This window comes from Lactuca saligna, chromosome 7 (assembly GCF_052625555.1).
Source record: "Lactuca saligna cultivar CGN05327 chromosome 7, ASM5262555v1, whole genome shotgun sequence".
Taxonomy (NCBI): Eukaryota; Viridiplantae; Streptophyta; class Magnoliopsida; order Asterales; family Asteraceae; genus Lactuca; species Lactuca saligna.
The window spans coordinates 53,747,782-53,766,891 of NC_136423.1; the positions used below are offsets into that span (position 1 = coordinate 53,747,782).

At 37.1% G+C, this 19,110-nt stretch overlaps 3 protein-coding genes and 1 long non-coding RNA gene across 4 annotated transcripts; 1 reads left to right on the forward strand and 3 right to left on the reverse strand.

Annotated features, from left to right (window-relative positions):
* Nucleotides 1–1,265: 1,265 nt before the first annotated feature.
* On the forward strand, nucleotides 1,266–3,008 carry LOC145005646 (uncharacterized). Its single transcript, XR_013662641.1, has 2 exons — nucleotides 1,266–1,623; nucleotides 2,724–3,008. It is a non-coding gene; the product is annotated as an uncharacterized LOC145005646 (long non-coding RNA).
* Nucleotides 3,009–4,788: 1,780 nt separating this feature from the next.
* On the reverse strand, nucleotides 4,789–5,226 carry LOC145006947 (uncharacterized). The gene has a single exon (XM_078965960.1). The coding sequence runs from the start codon at nucleotides 5,224–5,226 to the stop codon at nucleotides 4,789–4,791; it is 438 nt and encodes a 145-aa protein (XP_078822086.1).
* A 192-nt stretch (nucleotides 5,227–5,418) lies between these two features.
* On the reverse strand, nucleotides 5,419–6,503 carry LOC145006948 (uncharacterized). Its single transcript, XM_078965961.1, has 2 exons — nucleotides 6,131–6,503; nucleotides 5,419–5,999 (listed from the first exon to the last, which is right to left on the reverse strand). Exons 1-2 carry the CDS (start codon nucleotides 6,501–6,503, stop codon nucleotides 5,419–5,421), a joined length of 954 nt encoding a protein of 317 aa, XP_078822087.1.
* A 6-nt stretch (nucleotides 6,504–6,509) lies between these two features.
* Nucleotides 6,510–8,254, reverse strand: LOC145006950 (uncharacterized). Its single transcript, XM_078965962.1, has 4 exons — nucleotides 7,702–8,254; nucleotides 7,466–7,603; nucleotides 7,033–7,346; nucleotides 6,510–6,881 (listed from the first exon to the last, which is right to left on the reverse strand). Exons 1-4 carry the CDS (start codon nucleotides 8,252–8,254, stop codon nucleotides 6,510–6,512), a joined length of 1,377 nt encoding a protein of 458 aa, XP_078822088.1.
* Nucleotides 8,255–19,110: the final 10,856 nt, after the last annotated feature.

Below are 19,110 nucleotides of genomic sequence, written 5' to 3' on the forward strand. Positions count from 1 at the left end.
GGGGTGATCGCATGGCACATACCATAGATTAGACAGCCTGAGAATGTTTTACTCTGATAATGAAAATATGTTTTGGAATTACTACTCTGATTATGTTATAGATTGATAAATGTGTTCATGTAATGTTTTATAAAAGAAATTTTTAGTCTTGAAAATTGGGACGTTACATTTTAGCCTCACATCGTGCAGTTCGAAGTAATTTGGCAAGGATTTCGACTTATATTTCCCATTAAATTATAGAAAATGGTTCGAACTTTTTCCTAAAAATAATTAGATGTTTGAGCATCTCCAATTAAGGGGCATTGGGAAGCCAAAATCCACGCCTGTGCTAAATTGTTTTTTTCCTCTTTTGTTAGACCCACCCTCTCACTTTGATTGGTTTAAGTAGTTTTAGAGAGGGAGTTTTTCCCTTTATTCCTTGTTCGACGGAATTGTTTTAGTTGTTTCAGCTATAAAATCCAAGGGACTTGATGGTTTAAAATATAGTTGTGAAGGCTGGAGTGGTGAAGTTTTGTGGTTGTGAAGGCGTCATGGTAAGGGTAGTGGTTGTGTTCGGAAATGTTGGTATATGAAAATGGATTAAAAGGTATGTTAGAGAAATGATTTCATATTTAAAATGTATCTAATGTTTAATGAATAAGAAATTAATCTTATAAGGGGGTGTTTGGCAAAAAAACTTATTGTTTATTTGTTTATAACTTATTAGCTTACTAGGTTAAAACCCGTGGAACCCACAGATGTTGATTTTTAATTGAATTTAAAAATTATTTATTTAATAAAATAATATTTCATTAATTTAGAAAACTTATGAATTGTAATATTTTATTTATCAGTAACTTTTTGATTTGTAAGTATTTAATTATTAAATTCAATTAAAAATCAACATCTGTGGGTTCCACGGGTTTTAACCTAGTAAGCTAATAAGTTATAAACAAATAAACAATAAGTTTTTTAATAAAATAATATTTCATTAATTTAGAAAACTTATGAATTGTAATATTTTATTTATCAGTAACTTTTTGATTTGTAAGTATTTAATTACACAGTAAATGGTAAGTATTTAATTAGAAATAGAGATTCTTGAAAACCCTTATTTTTGGTGCATGATTCTCGTTGAACATATGCAAATAATGCATTACCAATGTGTGTAATGAAATTAACATAAAAAACAATACGTAATCTCCATACTTAATAAAAACCTCTCCTACATGCCACATATCTTTTTATTTTAGACCATCTTTTGCCGCATGTCATTCTCTCCAACACTTCTATCTAATTTCTCCCGCCCAATTCATGGATCTATATCAAATCTGTAATAAGTTCTAAATCCCTAAACTTTAGCCGCCGAATTTGGTGCAACCATCTATCAAAATATCTTGAACCGATTCTTCAAGGTAATCCTAATAAATCAGGAAGTCTTTGTCAAATTTGAATCGGATAGGCTGCTCCTTTTCTCGACTTTATATATACATTGAATTGGACAACCATCACCACTACCAATATCAGTCGCCACTGCCTGAGACACCACCCCACCACTATCTGACGATGCCATTGAGAAACCCTAGGTTTCATCACAATGACTATCGCACAACACCATTCACCGTCACCCTCACTTCTTTCCAGGTAAAAATGGTACATCTTTTCTTTATTTTGAATGTTTTTATACGATTGCGGGTTTCAATCTGTAGTTTTTTACTAGGTTTTCCAAACTAGGCTTGGCTGTTGTTCGAGTATCATAGTAAGAAACACTCCCTGATTGGGACTATTATGATTTAAAAGAGCTCCGCTACCTCTCATATCATCTTCTTTTTAATGCAACCAGATTTTACCTCTAATCATATATAATTGAAACGCGTTTAATCCCTAAAATTTTGCCACCGATTTTGACAACTTTTCTGCTGTACCAAAATTTTCAGAATTTGTTTATGTAAATAATAACTGAAATGCATATAATTTTCGATTGAATCCAAAACAATCAAGGTCAAAATAAATCATATACATATGTTTAATTTGGTCTTCTGCCACAAATTCCAATCGTTGTTGTGATGCTTCTCACCTACCCATACCAATTTATTCTGGCTGATCATAACTTCGAACACCCACCAAAACTAAGAAGAATTGATGAAAAGAACATAAGATTAATACTTTCTTCCTGATATAAATTTGTTTATTTTGTTTCATTTGAGATTTATTACTCAAATCCACTATTCAATCCAACTTCAATGCTATTTGTTTATGTTTTTATTCATCTATTAAAAGTATTTTTTTTCCAGAAACTGTCCCTGTTAAATAACTTTACAAAAGTACAATGCTATTTAGTCGTCTATTTTTGATTGATGGTGAAATTACCCATCATTGAAAGTATGAATCCTTTTTTATATTTCGTTTCTTTTTAACAAGGATGTGTTTTACTCAAATATTTTTATTTTGTTAATGTCTAATTAGTATATTATAGCATCATACTTTTCTTATGTAAAACTTTTATAACGTAAATTTTAGATTTTTCATTCTTTTTACTCTAAGGGTGGATGATCTGGTGCAATAAAAAGAATAATAGGAAAAAGGGCAATTTGGTCCTTTGATAGCTCTTACCAAATCATCAACCATTCAATCCAAATACAATGCTATTTTTTATGTTTTTACTCATTTGTTTAAGTTTTTATTTTTTCTGTTTTTTACTTAAATTGACCATTTTGACATTTTGTCGCATATATTGTGTTTAGTCATCGATTTTTGATTGATGGATGATCGGGTTCAATAAAAAGAATAAAAGGCAAAAAGGTCAAAACAATCGTCAACATCACCAGGAGAACAGATTGAAGGTGAAGGTTGAAAAGTAATTGATTTTTACTTTTAAGTACAATTATGAGTTCTTTTCTGCCGTTTTTTTAACATTATGGTTTGTTTGGTTCAAACATTTGACGACTTTTGGTGTTATTAATGGTTTCTATTGCCATAATCATGAAACACGTGGATTCATAATTTGGAGAAACATCCTCCATTGAGTATGTTTTGTTTTGATTCATAATTTGTTTGAGAATGGGTATTCCGGAAATATTGGTCTTTTTTGGATATTTCTTGGTGTCACTGGCGTGACTGGTTCTTTCTCTTGATAAGGCACAATATTAATAGAAAATGTCATAATTGTCATTTTCAGTTTAAAAAAAATAATGGTAGTTCTTTTAACCTTGATTATAAAATAATGTCTTTTAATATATATGCAATATAAAGAATAAAAGGGCAAAAAGGACAATTTGGTCCTTTCATTTTTTTTTGTTTTGGTCCTTTCATTTTTTTTTTTTTTTTTTTAAAAAGAAATTGTCCCCGTTAATTTACTTTACAAAAGTATCATGCTATTTTTTTCATTTATTTATACATCCCTTTAAATTCTAAAACAACAATGTCCTTTTGTTAATGTCTAATTAGCATATTATAGCATCATATTTTTTTTTGAAAAACAATTTTGTGTATTTGTCAAGTATGGGTGTTTTGTGTAATCAAACAATAATTTTCTTAGTCTTTATAGCAATGTACTTTCATTTAAGTTGTGTAATTTTCTCATTATATGTGTGTATGTGTTGGTTATATTTGTTGTGTGATTTTTTTTAATGATTGGTGTTTTTTTGTATTTACAACACAATCACCAAAATCTTGAATTCGATTTGGTTTTGTAATTGGATTTGGAGTTTTTTATAATCAATGCATAATAATTGAACATAAAGACAAAGATGACAAATTTTAAATATTACGAAAAAAATAAATATCAAATCAATTTAAACAAACCGGAAGATTTTTAACTCACCACTCCATTCCTAGCATGCTTTTAAGTTATTGAATTCCAATTTTGACATCCTGGAACATTTACACAAAACATACATGATTTCATTTATTGGTACACATTTCACTTCACTTTGAAAGAAGAACAAAATTAAGAGTTTACGTGTATAATCTACGAATCTTGTAAGGAGCGAGGTTGAGATGGTATGTGCAAACAATATACCCCTAAAAATGATTTTCACGTTACAGTTTGAAATGAAGTATGCAAACTTAATTTTGGATTAACCTTGATTTTAGGTGGAGACTATGTTTGAGAAGTACAATTTTGCTTGTGTCTTCAGCTAAATACAAGTTTTTTTTAACATTGTATGCTCAAGGTGCTTTATTGGGTAAAGGTGATAAATTAATAAATTTATTCTAATTATTGCTTAATGATCACGTTTGTTATTTAGTTTTAATGTTTTTGTTTCTCCCTGTAGTGTCCACGAGTTATAACCTAGTTATAAATAAATAAAGTAATATGATGGATTAAGTGTGATTTGTTAAAAATGAATAAAATATGCTACAAAAAAAGTTGGCTATAAATTTCGAAAAACTTCCTTATAAACAACATTGGAAGTTTTATTTGTGACTTTGTCGTCTTTATCTAAAATTAATAATTTTAATCCCTATCTGCTTTGAACTCTAGATAAGACAACATACAATTGTCCATGTGAAAAAAACTGGATCTTTGAGAAACAAACCATGACTTTTATTAATAGTCATCGCAAAACATACAACTAAAGGAAACCATCTTCTTGTGAATTTGAAGGGACTTTTTTTTTTTTTTTTCTGATGGAGTTAAAGACATTCTTGAAATAAAAGTCCAGTTTCCAATATTAGTTTCAGTTATTATATGTTCCTCAATAACACGTTTGCCCAATGATATCGCCTTTAGTCTTGTGTCATTACATAAGTCGTTTTTCTGATCAACATTTCTCAGTAACATTACTGGAACACCAATTTTTAAAACTAACTTATGATTTGGTAAACCGGATACTTTGAGACCATTAATACATCAGGAGAGTATAAATTTGCATCAAACTGATCATGGACAAATTCGGATTCACATATGCTGTCTGAACTTAAATATTCAACTTCATCTCTTGGAAACTTCTTAAGCAAACGGTCGTTTATTTCCTTAACAACTTCATTTTTTGGAGTAAGTATCGCTCTTTCTTGGAAATAGTTTATATTGATATAGTTCTCTAAAATTGAAGGATATACAAAGTTAATTAAGGAACCTATAGGATCATGTGAGTTATTAATGAGAATATCATCCGAAATATTGATAATTGTTTCACCATCATTCGGACCACCAAGTTTGTCTTCTCTTAAATCCAATAGCCAATTTGCAAAATCTCTTATTTTTTCTATACCAGATTGATCTCTTCCAACAATTAGCCTCATGTTTTTTTGTTAATCTATGGACTTTGCAATGTTGTCATAAATATGAAAAACTCAAAGAAGCATTTACAATGTTCTGTCTACTGCCACCCGGATCAACATGTAGAATCTGTCTGAAATCTCCTCTAAAGACAATAACTTTCTCTCCAAATGGAATATTTGAGATGCTTGGATTTCCGCACCTTAATAAATCTTTCAATCTAAAGCTTCAAATGCATGCTTATGGACCATAGGTGCTTCATCCCAAATTATTAAAGAGGTTTTTCTTATTAAGCTAGCAAACTCACCATCTGGATTTATTTTACAAAAAGAATCCTGTGTAAGTTCAAATGGAATTATAAATCGAGAGTGTGCTGTTCTACCACCGGACAATAATAAGGAAGCAATACCGTTTGAAGCAACATTTAAAACAAGATTACCATCAGATCTAATTGATGCAGATATTGTCTTCCATAAAAACGTTTTACCCGTTCCACCATAACCGTAAACGAAGAAGACACCTCCTTTATTTTCTTCAACAACACTCATGATGTTTAGGAAAATGTTACGTTGCTCATTTGTTAATGCAAGAAACATACGATCATAGTCATTCTTTATAATGAGAATGTCGTAATCTAGCTCCTCGGTGATAAGTCGATTGTTTGAAGAAGAAACCGATTCAACATCTTCGTATGACATCTTTGTGAAGTTTTTGAGAGTAGAGTTGTTTCGAAGTAAAATTTGTTCCATTTCGAACAAAGTTAAGTTCTTAAGTTCATCTACTCTGAGTGATAATTCTACACAAAAATATTAAATAATTTAGAAAATATGTGGTCGATATTTAATAATTTTATTACTAATTATTTAATGGGTGTTAAATAATAAAAAGAAATTAATTTAAATAAAAAATAAGAAAAAAATGCAATACCTGCAGACTTAAATCTTTGTCGTTGGTTATATAGAATTTCTTCTGCCAAATATTCCCATGTATTTTCCCAAACGACCTCTAGTTTAGAAATACTATTGCACATCAACAATGTAGAAAATAAGAAGCTTAGATAAAAACCAGATCCAAAATGACTTGCTTCTTTAATTGCATCAATGTATTCCTTGTCATCATCTAATAGCCCGAGTGCATAACAATCATCTCTAAAAGAAGAATGCGTTTCACCATTTACCTTGCGAATTTCATCAAATGATGTCAGACCTTTTACTTTATTTAAAAGGATCCTTAAGCAATATGCTTCACCTAGTTTAGGTGAAACTGAATGATTTCTACCGATGACTTTTCCTACTTTCATTCGCTTCTAAAACCGACCATTTAATATCCAAACGAACTTTGTAGGAAATTCAACATATTTAAGTTTTCGTGCTTCACTATTGATTGCATTACACTCCATCCAAGATGTGGACTTTGAAGCAGCAATAGAAGGTTCGTCAAGAACATCATCAATAACATCGTCTTCGCCATATACAATTTGTTGTTGATTAGGAAGATGAAAAGTTAGTCTGACCACAGAAGGATATCTGCAATGAAAATCATATTTAAAAATTTGCCATGATGCTTCACATGCTGATAAATATCTACAATCGTAATATTCAACTATTTCATCGACCACATCGTTATTTTCACATTCATTTTTGGTTGGCACAACAACAACTGTAGCTCTATCAGGACCCTTATTTATGTATTTAAACAAATAATTTATAGAAGACCCTGATTGCACCATTCAACATTAATATGTGTCTGGTATCTTTTTAATAGATATTTGTTGTATGGAACAACATTTATATTATCCAAACTTACACCTGATTTTTCTACAAAATGACCATCGTTTCTTCGCCTATATAACGGAAAACCATTTTGATCAACAGACGAATGATTACAGATTGTTTTGGAAAGCTTTTAGAGCACTTTTTATCCACCACGCATGGACAATTCATATTTTCAGCTCCACATGGACCATGAATCATAAACTCATTCACAAGTGAATACAATTCAGGATCTTCAATTCTGTCTGGTATCTCGGCTGAAATTATCGAATCGATAAATTCAATAGTTGGTAGCTTGTTGTCAGAATGCATAAATAGACATATATGACTTTGCGACAAACCTCTCTTTTGAAATTCAATGGTATAAACATCTATAAAAGAATTTTCCAAAAAAAAAAAAACAAAATGTGATTAGATTTTAAAAACATATAAAAAATAGAATAATAAGACCAATGTTTTATAAATAATTAAAAAATATAGTTTTAATTACATGCTTGAACTTTGCCGAAAATGTGGTTCTCCTTTAAGTCTTTAATGAATGCATCAAGCTTGATCTTGAACAACCTACATAGTATATCAGGCATGTCTTCTGGTTGAAGTGAAGTATCCTTAAGAAACCTTTTAATCACTAGCCATTTGGGATTACACGTAAAGGTTATGAAGAAATCAGGATATCCAAACCATTTACATAGTGACATGGCATCCAATAGTTTTGCAACATATAACATGCTCCACCGGTAAAGGACGAAGGTAATATGACACGTTGGCCGACATTGGAGATATCAGTCGTTCCTTGAGCTTTTTGGTTGCATAAATTTTCATAAGACTCACATCTAAGAACTTGTTGCCTATGTATGTCGTACAATCTCTTCGTTTCCATCATAGTATAGACATCAACCAGAAACTGTTGAAACAACCTTTTTGAATTAAGAATGAGAGAGAACGAATGATCTCTATCTTGAATTCTATAAGTGAAATATTCTCTCATTGAACATTTCTCCCGCTTGTTGTTGTTCATAAATGACACACCTCTATGAAGAATGTCAACACTGTAACCATCATCCCCATATGGAAATAGCAGTGGATGTTGGAGAGAAAGGTACGAATGATGCAATTCACAGAATCGTTGTAGAGAACCATTTTTTGTTTGAACGACAATGTTCCTCTTTTCAATTGAATTAGAAATGCTACCAACAATTAAAGCGACAACCTCAGAAGCAGCCGGTAGGTTATATGTTCTTCCATCTTGCTCCCTTCTCCCAATAAGTAGTAATTTCATATTAACTTCTAGATTTTTCAAAAAAGTATCTCTTACTATCCCATAAGATCTAACCAAGACATTATTTGAATCCAACATCACCATAATATCTTCAATAATATCACTATCAATTGATGTTGATTGATCCTTTTCCCTACTAAAATAAATCAATATATACATAATATTAGTAATATATATATATATATATATATATATATATATATATAGTAATAATAATAATAATAATAATAATAATAATAATAATAATAATAATAATAATAATAATAATAATAAATTATGAATAAGAAGTTTGAAAAAATACCCAAAACATCTTTGTGTAACATCCCAAATTTCAGAAGTTTGAGTTAGGAGCTTAAAGTGTAGATTGAAGAAGGAACTCGACGAGTAGGTATACTTACTCGTCGTGTCAGAGCTAGATCAGGGTTATAGAATAAGTGACCGACTCGGCGAGTGGACTCGGTGATTCTGGTCTGGACGAGAAAAGCCCTAATCTTAGGGTTTGCACCCTATTTAAAGGACCGTATATCCTCTCCTCAGTCCCCTTGTCGTCCAGAAGCTTCTTTAAGCGATTCCAAACCCTAATTTGAGTAAGAGGAGGAGGAAAGTGAGCTTGGGGCTTTTACAAGAGAAAGATTTGGAGGATTTGACCACTAAGGAGTTGGAGGATTCAACTCTTTGGTTGTGAGCATCAGTTTAAAGGTAACAATCTATCACTTTGCCTTTGTTGCTTCTAGATCTTTTCTTGGATGATGTTTTGGGGCTATTTTGGCATGTTAAGGATCCATTTCGAGTTAGAAGTCCAGATCTGAGGTTGCTACTTCAGAACTAGGCTTGTCTTGGTCCAAAAACCCGTAAAGTATCAGCCCTTGGTGTGTTGGTGAAGCATGTTTGTCTTAAACCCTAGCCCTAGAGTGTTTTAAGCCTATAACTCCTTAGTTTCACGTAAAGTTTGCAACTTTACGTGAAGGGTGGGCCTTAGAAGAGTGGATCTACAATTTGGATCCCCTACATGGCTAGAAAAGCCACTGTATGGATTAAGACCTGAAGCGACTCGGCGAGTCACATGGGTGGACTCGATGAGTTGTATGAAGATGGGCAGGAACTCGACGAGTTGGAAGAACAACTCGGCGAGTCTATTGAAGATTGCCTTGGAATCGGTGAGTCAGTTCTTGGACTCGACGAGTTAGGTTGCAGAACCCCAAACTCTTTTGGTTAAGCTTCGGATCTGTGAGTCGGTTGTCGACTCAATGAGTTGGTGAAGATGGAATTCTGAGATCGTTCAACTCGACGAGTCCTGGGGTGACTCGGCGAGTTGAGTCATGTTATGGGAGTTTTCTGAGTATAAGAACTCGACGAGTCGAAGGGTTGACTCGGTGAGTAGGGTCAATTAGGAAGGTTGACTTTGACCAGGACTTTGACTTAATTGACCCTGGGAAGACAGTTTAGTCTAAGTGTTGTTATTGGTATTGGTTGCTCAGGGAGCTAGAGGAGCAACATTTCGGAGATTTGTCGGTTAGCATCCTGAGGGTTATCGGTCGAGTTCAGCAGTTCAGGTGAGTTTTCCTTCCAGTAGGAATGGGTCTACGGCCACAATGTCGACCCGTCTAGTTAGTAGTAGTTTCCAGACTTCGGTCCGATGCAGTAGTTCAGTGTGCTTGATGTCTGTGTGATTCAAGCATGTTTTTGTGTTATGTGTTACGGACTTCGGTCCGATGCAGTATGTAGTATATGTGTTTATGCTAGTAGTTATGATTATGTTATGCCATGTTCAGCCAGTTAGTCCGGACTTCAGTCCGATGCAGTTAGCCGGACTTCGGTCTGATGCAGGGGGCAAGGCCCTAGTTAGTACGGACTTCGGTCCGATGCAGTTAGCCGGACTTCGGTCCGATACACGGGGAAAGGCCCCAATTAGTCCGGGCTTCGGCCCGATGCAGTTTTCGGACTTCGGTCCGATGCAGGGGGCAAGGCCTCGGTTAGTCCGGACTTTGGTCCGATGCAGTGGGCAAGGCCCAATATGTGCTTTATATGTTATTGTATGGTATGTGGTAGTTTGGGGGAGCTTACTAAGCTTTGTGCTTACAGTTTCAGTTTTGGTTTCAGGTACTTCCGCAAGCAAGGGAAGAGCTCGGATTGATGGCATGGCACACACCACAGTTGCAGTTTATTCCTGGGAGTTTTATTTAGATATTTTGATATGATATTAACTTCAGTTTTGAATGGATACATTTACTATGGCATTTTGAGACATACGATTCATGGTTTTATTATCTAATAGTCGATGTTGCGATTTTTAGTAATATTAAAACAAAAATTTTTGGGTCGTATTTTGGGTCATTACAAGTTGGTATTAGAGCCTTGGTTTGAGGGATTTGGGCACGCTTTCGAGCATGTCTGAACTCAAACTGAGGAAATGGTAAAAGATTTTCAAGAGAGAAACGTTTTTGAATGGAATTTTTGAAAAAAGAACTTAGTAAGAAAAAGAGTTTTCTTAAAAAGAGAAAAGGGCGTGGTGCATGCGATCAGCCGAGCTCAAGTAAGTACTCCCAAATTACCCATACAAGTTTATGTTATGATTATCAGTTCCAGTTTTAGTAGAACAACATGCTAGAATAGGACTAAGGATCTAGGAGGATGCCTTATGTGCCTGCTATATATGTGTTTATGTTCTATGAGAATTACATGCTAGTATTGAGTAGGCAGCAATAGGATAGCCTTTTTAGGTTATGCCTTATATTATGAGCTTAGCATTGTATGCTAGTACAATTTCTTGTTATGAGGATAGAATTGCTTGAATAGTTTCCTGTGTCTGAATGTTGCTTGCTTTGTGCTTTGTGGGACTCCGAGTGATGGGAGTTAGCCATTAAGTGAATACATCACATCACATGTGATCAGGGTTGAATAATCTTAGAGTGCTGGATTTGGCCCTACTGCGTAGCTCTTGTTTGAGTCCAACCGTTATAGAAACGAGTCTTTTACTCGAAGGATTATCTGAGCCTCGTCACATGTGATGGTATTCAGGTGATAACTAATTGGCATTACAAGGAGGCCTTCAGCAGCTGATGACTGGTTTGGATAGAGTCAGAGATTTCCCTAGGGCAAGCCTAGGATGAGAGTAGCAGGGATCCGTAGTAGTAGAAGGGACTTGGTTGAGTTAAGGTAACTCTTGAGGAAAGTACGGATAGATGTGGAAGGTAGTATGGACCCGTACTACCAAAAGCAGAGGATCCATACTCAATTCAAGAGGGACCAAGACGAAACCAGGGAGTGGTGGAGTATATGTGAGATCCCTCAGTAGCAATGAGTATTCTGATTGTTATTGTGATATGTTTTCAGCATAGTGACGTTGCGTGAGATATCAGTTGGCAGTTCAGGTGTCGGGGAGGGATCTGGCTCAGGCTCTAGAGCCGGACAGTTTGATGATCAGATGAGAGATTGCATTTCCGCAGAGATTATGCACAACATCATTGATCAGACTCCTGTGATATTTGGTTTAGTTAGGGAGGCCATCATGGAGCTTTTGGACAGTCGTCTTGAGGCCTTTAGGGCCGTGATAGTTTCAGGGCAGTTTGGGGCTCGTTTAGAGTCTGATTCTTATGGATCCTAGGGATCCATCAGGGAGGGAGATCATATTTTTAGCTCTTGCCATCAGTGGTTGGGAGTGAGTGGGGCACCCTGTCCCTAGGAGAGTCCCCTGTATGATTTGGTCGTTGCAAAGGTTTCACGAGTCGTTCGCAAGGAGCTACCCGACATCGTCAAGAGGGTCACTGATAGGTTGACCGAGAAGCTTCAGGATCAGACAACGGTTGTTCAGACGATTGATGGGGACGACGGGGTAGCGCAGGAGCGAGAGATTTACCGGGAGTCAGAAAGGAAGAGGAAACCATATGAGGTTCAGTGGCCCACATGTTCGGGTAAAAGAACCAAAGGGTTTAGTTCGAGATTGAGAGACTTCCAGGGCCGCAACCGATGCGGTAAGTGTGGCAGGACGCACGCGGGTGCGTGTAGGAGTAGTAGAGGTGGCGATCCTGGCTATTTCAAGTTCAGCCAGACTGGTCATTTTAGCAGAGATTGTACTACTACCATCGCTCAGGGGCTTGATCCGATATGTTTCCGTTGTAGTCAGAGGGGCCACAAGAAGGCCACTGTCCGAGTTTGTATATAGCAGGGCAGGTGCCAGCTCCTGCCCTTGGGACTTCGAGAACCGCCAGCAGACATCAGGGTCGGGCAAGGGTGCCCACGGCTCGGAGCAGAGTATTCTGGTTGATTTCAACAAGGATTCGAGCAGCACTGGATGTTGGGGGTACGTATCTTTTACCTTCCTGTCAATTATGATTTTTGATGCTATTGTTATGTTACTGCACCGATTTAGTAAGTACTTATATTGGAATATTTTATTACCCATTTAGGATTGAGTCATATGCCATCTGCATACCTTGGAATGTATAATGATAGTTGAGGACGTTCCCTGTAAGAAGGTCACTTCGGATGCAGTAATTGTAGCAAAGTGTGAGTGAGACTCGGTGGTGTCCCACTATTTTTGGGAAGGTATTAGTTGTGTATAGATCAATTATATTTGCAGCAATGATAAGCTTGAGTTCCCAGTGGAGTAACCAGAGGATGATAGGATAGTAGTTCGAAGATGTCCCCCCCTTAAGCGTAGGTTATCAGGATGCAGTCACTGAAGCAGGAACAATCAAGGATTTAAAGGTGATCGATTCGTTGACAAGATTGGTAGGTCTGATGAAGGGTTAGTTGAAGCGCCAACAGAGATAAACGTGGGTTTTCAGCAGATCGACCCCTTTAGAGGATAGGAAGTATGGGGAATCCTTTTCAAGTTGTGAGTTGTAAGAATTAGCCAGACAAAAGTGGGGGAGAATCCTTCATGGATTCATGGTCAGTAGTATGCTAAACTTAGAAGGGGTTGGTAATCTTGTGTAGGAAGGAAAAGCAGGGTCTAGTGGGTTCAGGAGTTCAGGAGTTGGGAGTTTGGAAAACTTCCTAATGTCGGTTTCATGTATTAGGGATTAGTAGACGATTGGTTTGGGAAACCAAGTTGAAGAATTTCTCGACAGAAAGCAAATGTCGCAAGGATGTAAGACTACCAGATAGTTGTAGCATTAGATAACTGAGGGCTGGTTGTGGAAATCAGGTTGGGGGATCGCTAGCAGGACTCGGGTGAGTCAGGGTGCCCTCAGAATAGTAGTTAGTGATAAATTCATCAGGGAGAGTGTTGTAAGTCTGTAGGTGTGGTCGTAGCACTCACTAGCAGCCAGATAGTAGCAAAGTGTTGTAAGTCTGTGGGTGTAGCCGTAGCATTCACTAGCAGCCAAATAGTATTAGAATGTTGTAAGTCTGCGGGTGTAGTCGTAGCATTCACTAGCAACCGGATAGTATTAGAGTGCTGTAGGTCTGCGGGTGTAGCCATAGTATTCACTAGCAGCCAGATGGTATTAGAGTGTTGTAAGTCTACGGGTGTAGCCGTAGCATTCACTAGCAGCCAGATAGTGATAGAGTGTTGTAAGTCTGCGGGTGTAGCCATAGCATTCACTAGCAACAAAATGGTATTAGAGTGTTGTAAGTCTGCGGGTGTAGCCGTAGCATTCACTAGCAGCCAGATAGTGATAGAGTGTTGTAAGTCCGCGGGTGTAGCCGTAGCATCCACCAAGTTGGTAGATAGCATGAGCACGTTGTTAGGACGTGGAAGAAACATTAGCTCCCAGATCGGGCGTAGCAGTAAGGATATGGAAATCCACGAATTGGATTTTGGGATTATCTGGATGGATTAGACCTAGTTGAGCCAGAGATAAGATTGTAGGCATGTCATTGCAGTTTTGAGATCGAGGAAGCAATAGATTGCTTCAGGTTACTTGTTATATAAGGCAACAATTGGTCTCGTAGCAATCACGTTAGTCGCGATTTGGTAACATCAGGATTTGACGCTCGAACCCGATCGATTGGATCAGGAGGATGTTAGAACCTCAGTAACATGGTAACTAGTGGCAACTAGTTGTAGGGAAGGATTTTGTTCGGAAGTCGTGTGAGGCGACAAAAATAGGGAGTCCTTTGGCTCCGCAGCCGGGTTGGAACCCGATATTTCAGATGACTGCCGAGGGAATTAAGACCAGGAAGGTCTCGAGAGATATAGGAAAGAAGCCATGTAGCAGCATGTTGTTTCAGGCAGTTCAACGTTTCAGGCAGTCATTGTTCAGGCATGTGACAACCCAACGTTTCATCCGTTATATAATTCCGTTTCCGCTAACAGAATAGGTCATTTATAAAAAGTTCCGTAATTTGGAGTCGTATAATAAATAATATTTAATTATTTATTTATATTTCATGTGATTATCATTTTAGTAAAAACAAATATAACTCGTTAATGTTAGTTCCATTTAACGAAATAAAGTTATATTATTTTTCAACCACTTAACCCGGGTAAAAAGTTTAAACCCCGTTAAACTTTAGCATCGGGTAGTCGTGTACCGGGTGCAATACCCGAGGCATATATAAGGAAGGTGAACATCTCTTTGAACTCTTTTACCACTCAAACACACTCTCTCTCTCTCTCACTACTTTCTCTCTCTAGCTCGTTTTCGGCTCCAAAACCGCAATTTCCGGCTCCCAAACGTAAGATTTTCCTCCCTAGCTTGTTATAAACATGCGTTATTGTTATTATAGCTCAAAAATCATATGAATGGGGCATGAACAAGGAGTTTACGGCCTAAGAATCTCCTTAGGCCGTAAACACCCAAAAAGTTGCCAAAAGTCCCGATTTTTCTTCAATTAAGCTTAGATACTAGTTAAGGGATTTACCTAGGGGTGTTTAGTCATCAAAACCATAACTTTTAGGGCATTAAAGAGGGTTTACGGCCCAAGCACATGCTTAGGCCGTAAACACCCTTTTTCCATGTAAAAAGGCCCCAAACACTCTTCCAAATCATTTTAGGCTTGAGATATGATTTAAAGGAATTCCAATCCGGGTTTTGGGAATTAAAACTTCATGATTTGTGGGGTAACTTAGAGTTTATGGCCCAAGCATAAGCTTAGACCGTAAACTCCCCCAAACCTCACCAAATGAGGGTTTAAACCCCCTAATTAGCCCTAGACCTTCACTAGAAAATTAAAGGGATTGATTTAAGGGCCTTAGCATCAAAATTGGGGAGTGAACAAGAGTTCATGGCCAAGCCATGAGGCTTACGGCCGTAAACTCCCAAGGAGTGGCCTTTGGGCCGTAAACTCCAAGGGAGTAAACTCTTGGACTCCCTAGTACCCTCTTTTTGGTCTTTTACAATCCCCGAGAACCACTTTTAACCCATAAGACCTCGAATCGATTTTAGGATACGTAAATGTTTTAATAAAAAGTATAAGTGACTAATTACTTGTAAAACATATATCTCATATGTTAATAGGGTCTTAAAAGGTGTACAAGTCCTTAATTGACACCAAACGCTCAACCGACACTTCCACCCGATTTACTCGATTTCAGGTGAGTTCATACCCCCTTAATGAACCTTTCTAATGTTTTCATATGTTTTATGGGGGGGGGGGGATACAAGTCAAATATACATTTTTATGGAAGTGAATCACATGTGATTTACTACCCGTAGTTCAAATCACATGTGATTTATCACTATGCTTTATAAAAGAACTTAACGTTTTCAAAACTACTTTGGATAAATAAACTATTTTCTAAATGCTTTCTTTGGTCAAGATTTTTATTAAATTACTTTTCTTATAAAATGTATCTACACTAATATATTTATATAAGTAAGACTTGAAGGACTTAGGACCGATAGCTCGCCTTATTTCCTATTCTTGTTTGATTGTGGGTTTAGGGTATTTGTTATCCGTCCGACTGTCGTTGATTTCTTAGTTATATATCATGTATATTGGTGTTAGGTACGAGTATTTTCATCTCATTCGATGCCTATATTACTTAATTTCCAAGAAACATACACACTAAGTTAACTATAATAGGTATAGTTAAGGCCACTACTACTCGTTACCGCTACTACTATACATAGTATAATTCATACTATTACAAAACAATACACGAATAAGAGAACACACTATGAACTATATAAAAGACTACTACACTATATTACAAGAGAAAGCACTAATCCGGAAGATAACACACTAACTCTCTACAAGATACTCTACGCGCTACCTACTGTGACCAGAGCTTTCCGGAAGGAAGGCGACACTACATGTATAGATCTATACGGGGCAGACACTATTATATCCCGACTGTTAACCTCAGTCCGAGTCGAACAGGCCCAGGGATGGCACTACTTCATTACACTATGTATGACCGGGAAGGTCATGGGATCCTCTATTGTTCACACTATTGGTCACATAAAAGGAATACACGGTATCTGCACTAAAATACTAAGACTAAATTCTAAGTTAATATCCCGAAGTTATTAAGTATCTATTACTAATGGGAGTTTGCACCATTAATACTGGCAACAGGCATAACTTTTCCTCTATCTACACTACATACTGGAGATTTTAGTACCACACTTTTACAAAAAACGGTTTTCAATGATAAAAACTTACATGCAACTTAGAGTTTTTTTCACTTGCGATGTATTTTCTGGAAAATATAGGATTTTCTACTACTTATAAATGTAAATTGCAGTTTTTCACACTATAAGTTTTAATGCATTTTATACAAAATTTACACTAAATTCTTATGAACTCACCAGCTTTATGTTGATACTCGTTTTCAAAATAACTTGTATCCTCAGGTCAAAGATAGACAGGTACAGGTGCAACATTTTGGAGACGATGGAGCATACAAGATCCATCTTTTGTTTTTGTATTACTTTTGGTGTCTATTGAAACTTTTTAGAACACACTTGTAATTAAACTCACTATGTAATGAAATGGTTGTATGGTTCTTGTTTTTAATATTATGCAATTGTGATGATACTGTACATGACGTCCTCCACCCCGAAACGTGTTCCGCTGTTATCGGTTTTGGGGTGTGACAAGGCAGTTCAGTGTTTCAGGCAGTTCAGTGTTCAGGCAGTTCAGCGTGTCGGGTAGTTAGTATTCCAGACAGTTCAGTGTTTCAGGCAGTTCAATGTTTTCAGGAAGTTCAGTGTTTTCACAAAGTCTTGGGTCTCCAGCGGTGATGGTATTTTGGACTTTTATGGATAGCTTGTGGAGTGGCAAGCCACTCATAGCACGATTATCTGATTTATGGCCAAGTATAAGTGAATCACTGGGATAAGTGGATCTATGGATTCTGTTGTTCTAGCGAGAACCTGGGGTAGTTAGCATGAAAGGAATGGATTCATGAAGAGGACAGAATGAGTTCCAACCTTGCGAGTTTCTCGGGTTATCAGCAGATATGGAAAAAGGGAGGATAGTTTGGCACCGGGAGAGGACCCCGTGAATTATTATGGTATATAACTTTCGCAAGTAATGAAAGTGTGTTCTTATCAGGAAGGGGACAATATCCTCAGGTGATACTTGGTTGTTATGTGATGACATTGAGGCCGGTGGTCGGCATGGAGTTTTGGCAAGGCTGCCACGCGAGAAGAAGTTATTTTAAAAAGGGGTGCAGTGGTAGGGTTTGGAAGGAACTGCGTTATTTAGGAATTCGGAGTTTGCAGTGCAAGTGGTTAGTTCGGAAGCGTATCTTGCAGTCGGATTCAACGACGGAGCCTAATTTAAGTGGGAGAGAGTTGTAACATCCTAAATTTCAGAAGTTTGAGTTAAGAGCTTAAAGTGTAGATTAAAGAAGGGACTCGACGAGTAGGTATACTTACTCGCCGAGTCGGAGCTGGATCCGGGTTATAGAATAAGTGACCGACTAGGCAAGTCGATGAGTGGACTTGGCGAGTCTGTTCTGGACGAGAAAAGCCCTAATCTTAGGGTTTTCACCCTATTTGAAGGACCTTGTGTCCTCTCCTGAGCCCCCTTGTCGTCCAAAAGCTTCTTTAAGAGATTCCAAACCCTAATTTGAATAAGAGGAGGAGGAAAGTGAGCTTGGGGCTTTTACAAGAGAAAGATTTGGAGGATTTGACCACTAAGGAGCTAGAGGATTTAACTCTTTGGTTGTGAGCATCAGCTTGAAGGTAACAATCTGTCACTTTGCCTTTGTTGCTTCTAGATCTTTTCTTGGATGATGTTTTGGGGCCATTTTGGCATGTTAAGGAGCCATTTCGAGTTAGAACTCCATATCTGAGGTTTCTACTTCAGATCTAGGCTTTTCTTGGTCCAAAAACCCGTAAAGTATCAGCCCTTGGTGTGTTGTTGAAGCATGTTTGTCTTAAACCCTAGCCCTAGAGTGTTTTAAGCCTATAGCTCATTGGTTTCACGTAAAGTTTGCAACTTTATATCAAGGGTGGGTCTTAGAAGAGTGGATCTACCATTTGGAGCCCCTGCATGGCTCGAAAAGTCACTATATTGATTAAGATCTGAAGCGACTCGGCGAGTCACATGGGTGGACTCGGCGAGTTGTATCAAGATGGGCAGGAACTCGACGAGTTGGAAGAACAACTCGGCGAGTCTATTGAAGATTTCTTGGAATCGGCGAGTCTGTTCTTGGACTTAGCGAGTCAGGTCGCAGAACCCCAACCTCTTTTGGTTAAGCTTCAGATCTGTGAGTCGGTTGTCGACTCAGTGAGTTGTTCAAGACAGAATTCTGAGATCGTTCAACTCTACGAGTCCTGGGGCGACTTAGCGAGTTGAGTCGTGTTATGGGTTTCCTGAGTATAAGAACTCGACGAGTCGACGGGTTGACTCGGCGAGTAGGGTCAATCAGGAAGGTTCACTTTGACCAGGACTTTGACCAAATTTGACTTAATTGACCCCGGGAAGACAGTTTAGTCTAAGTGTTGTTATTG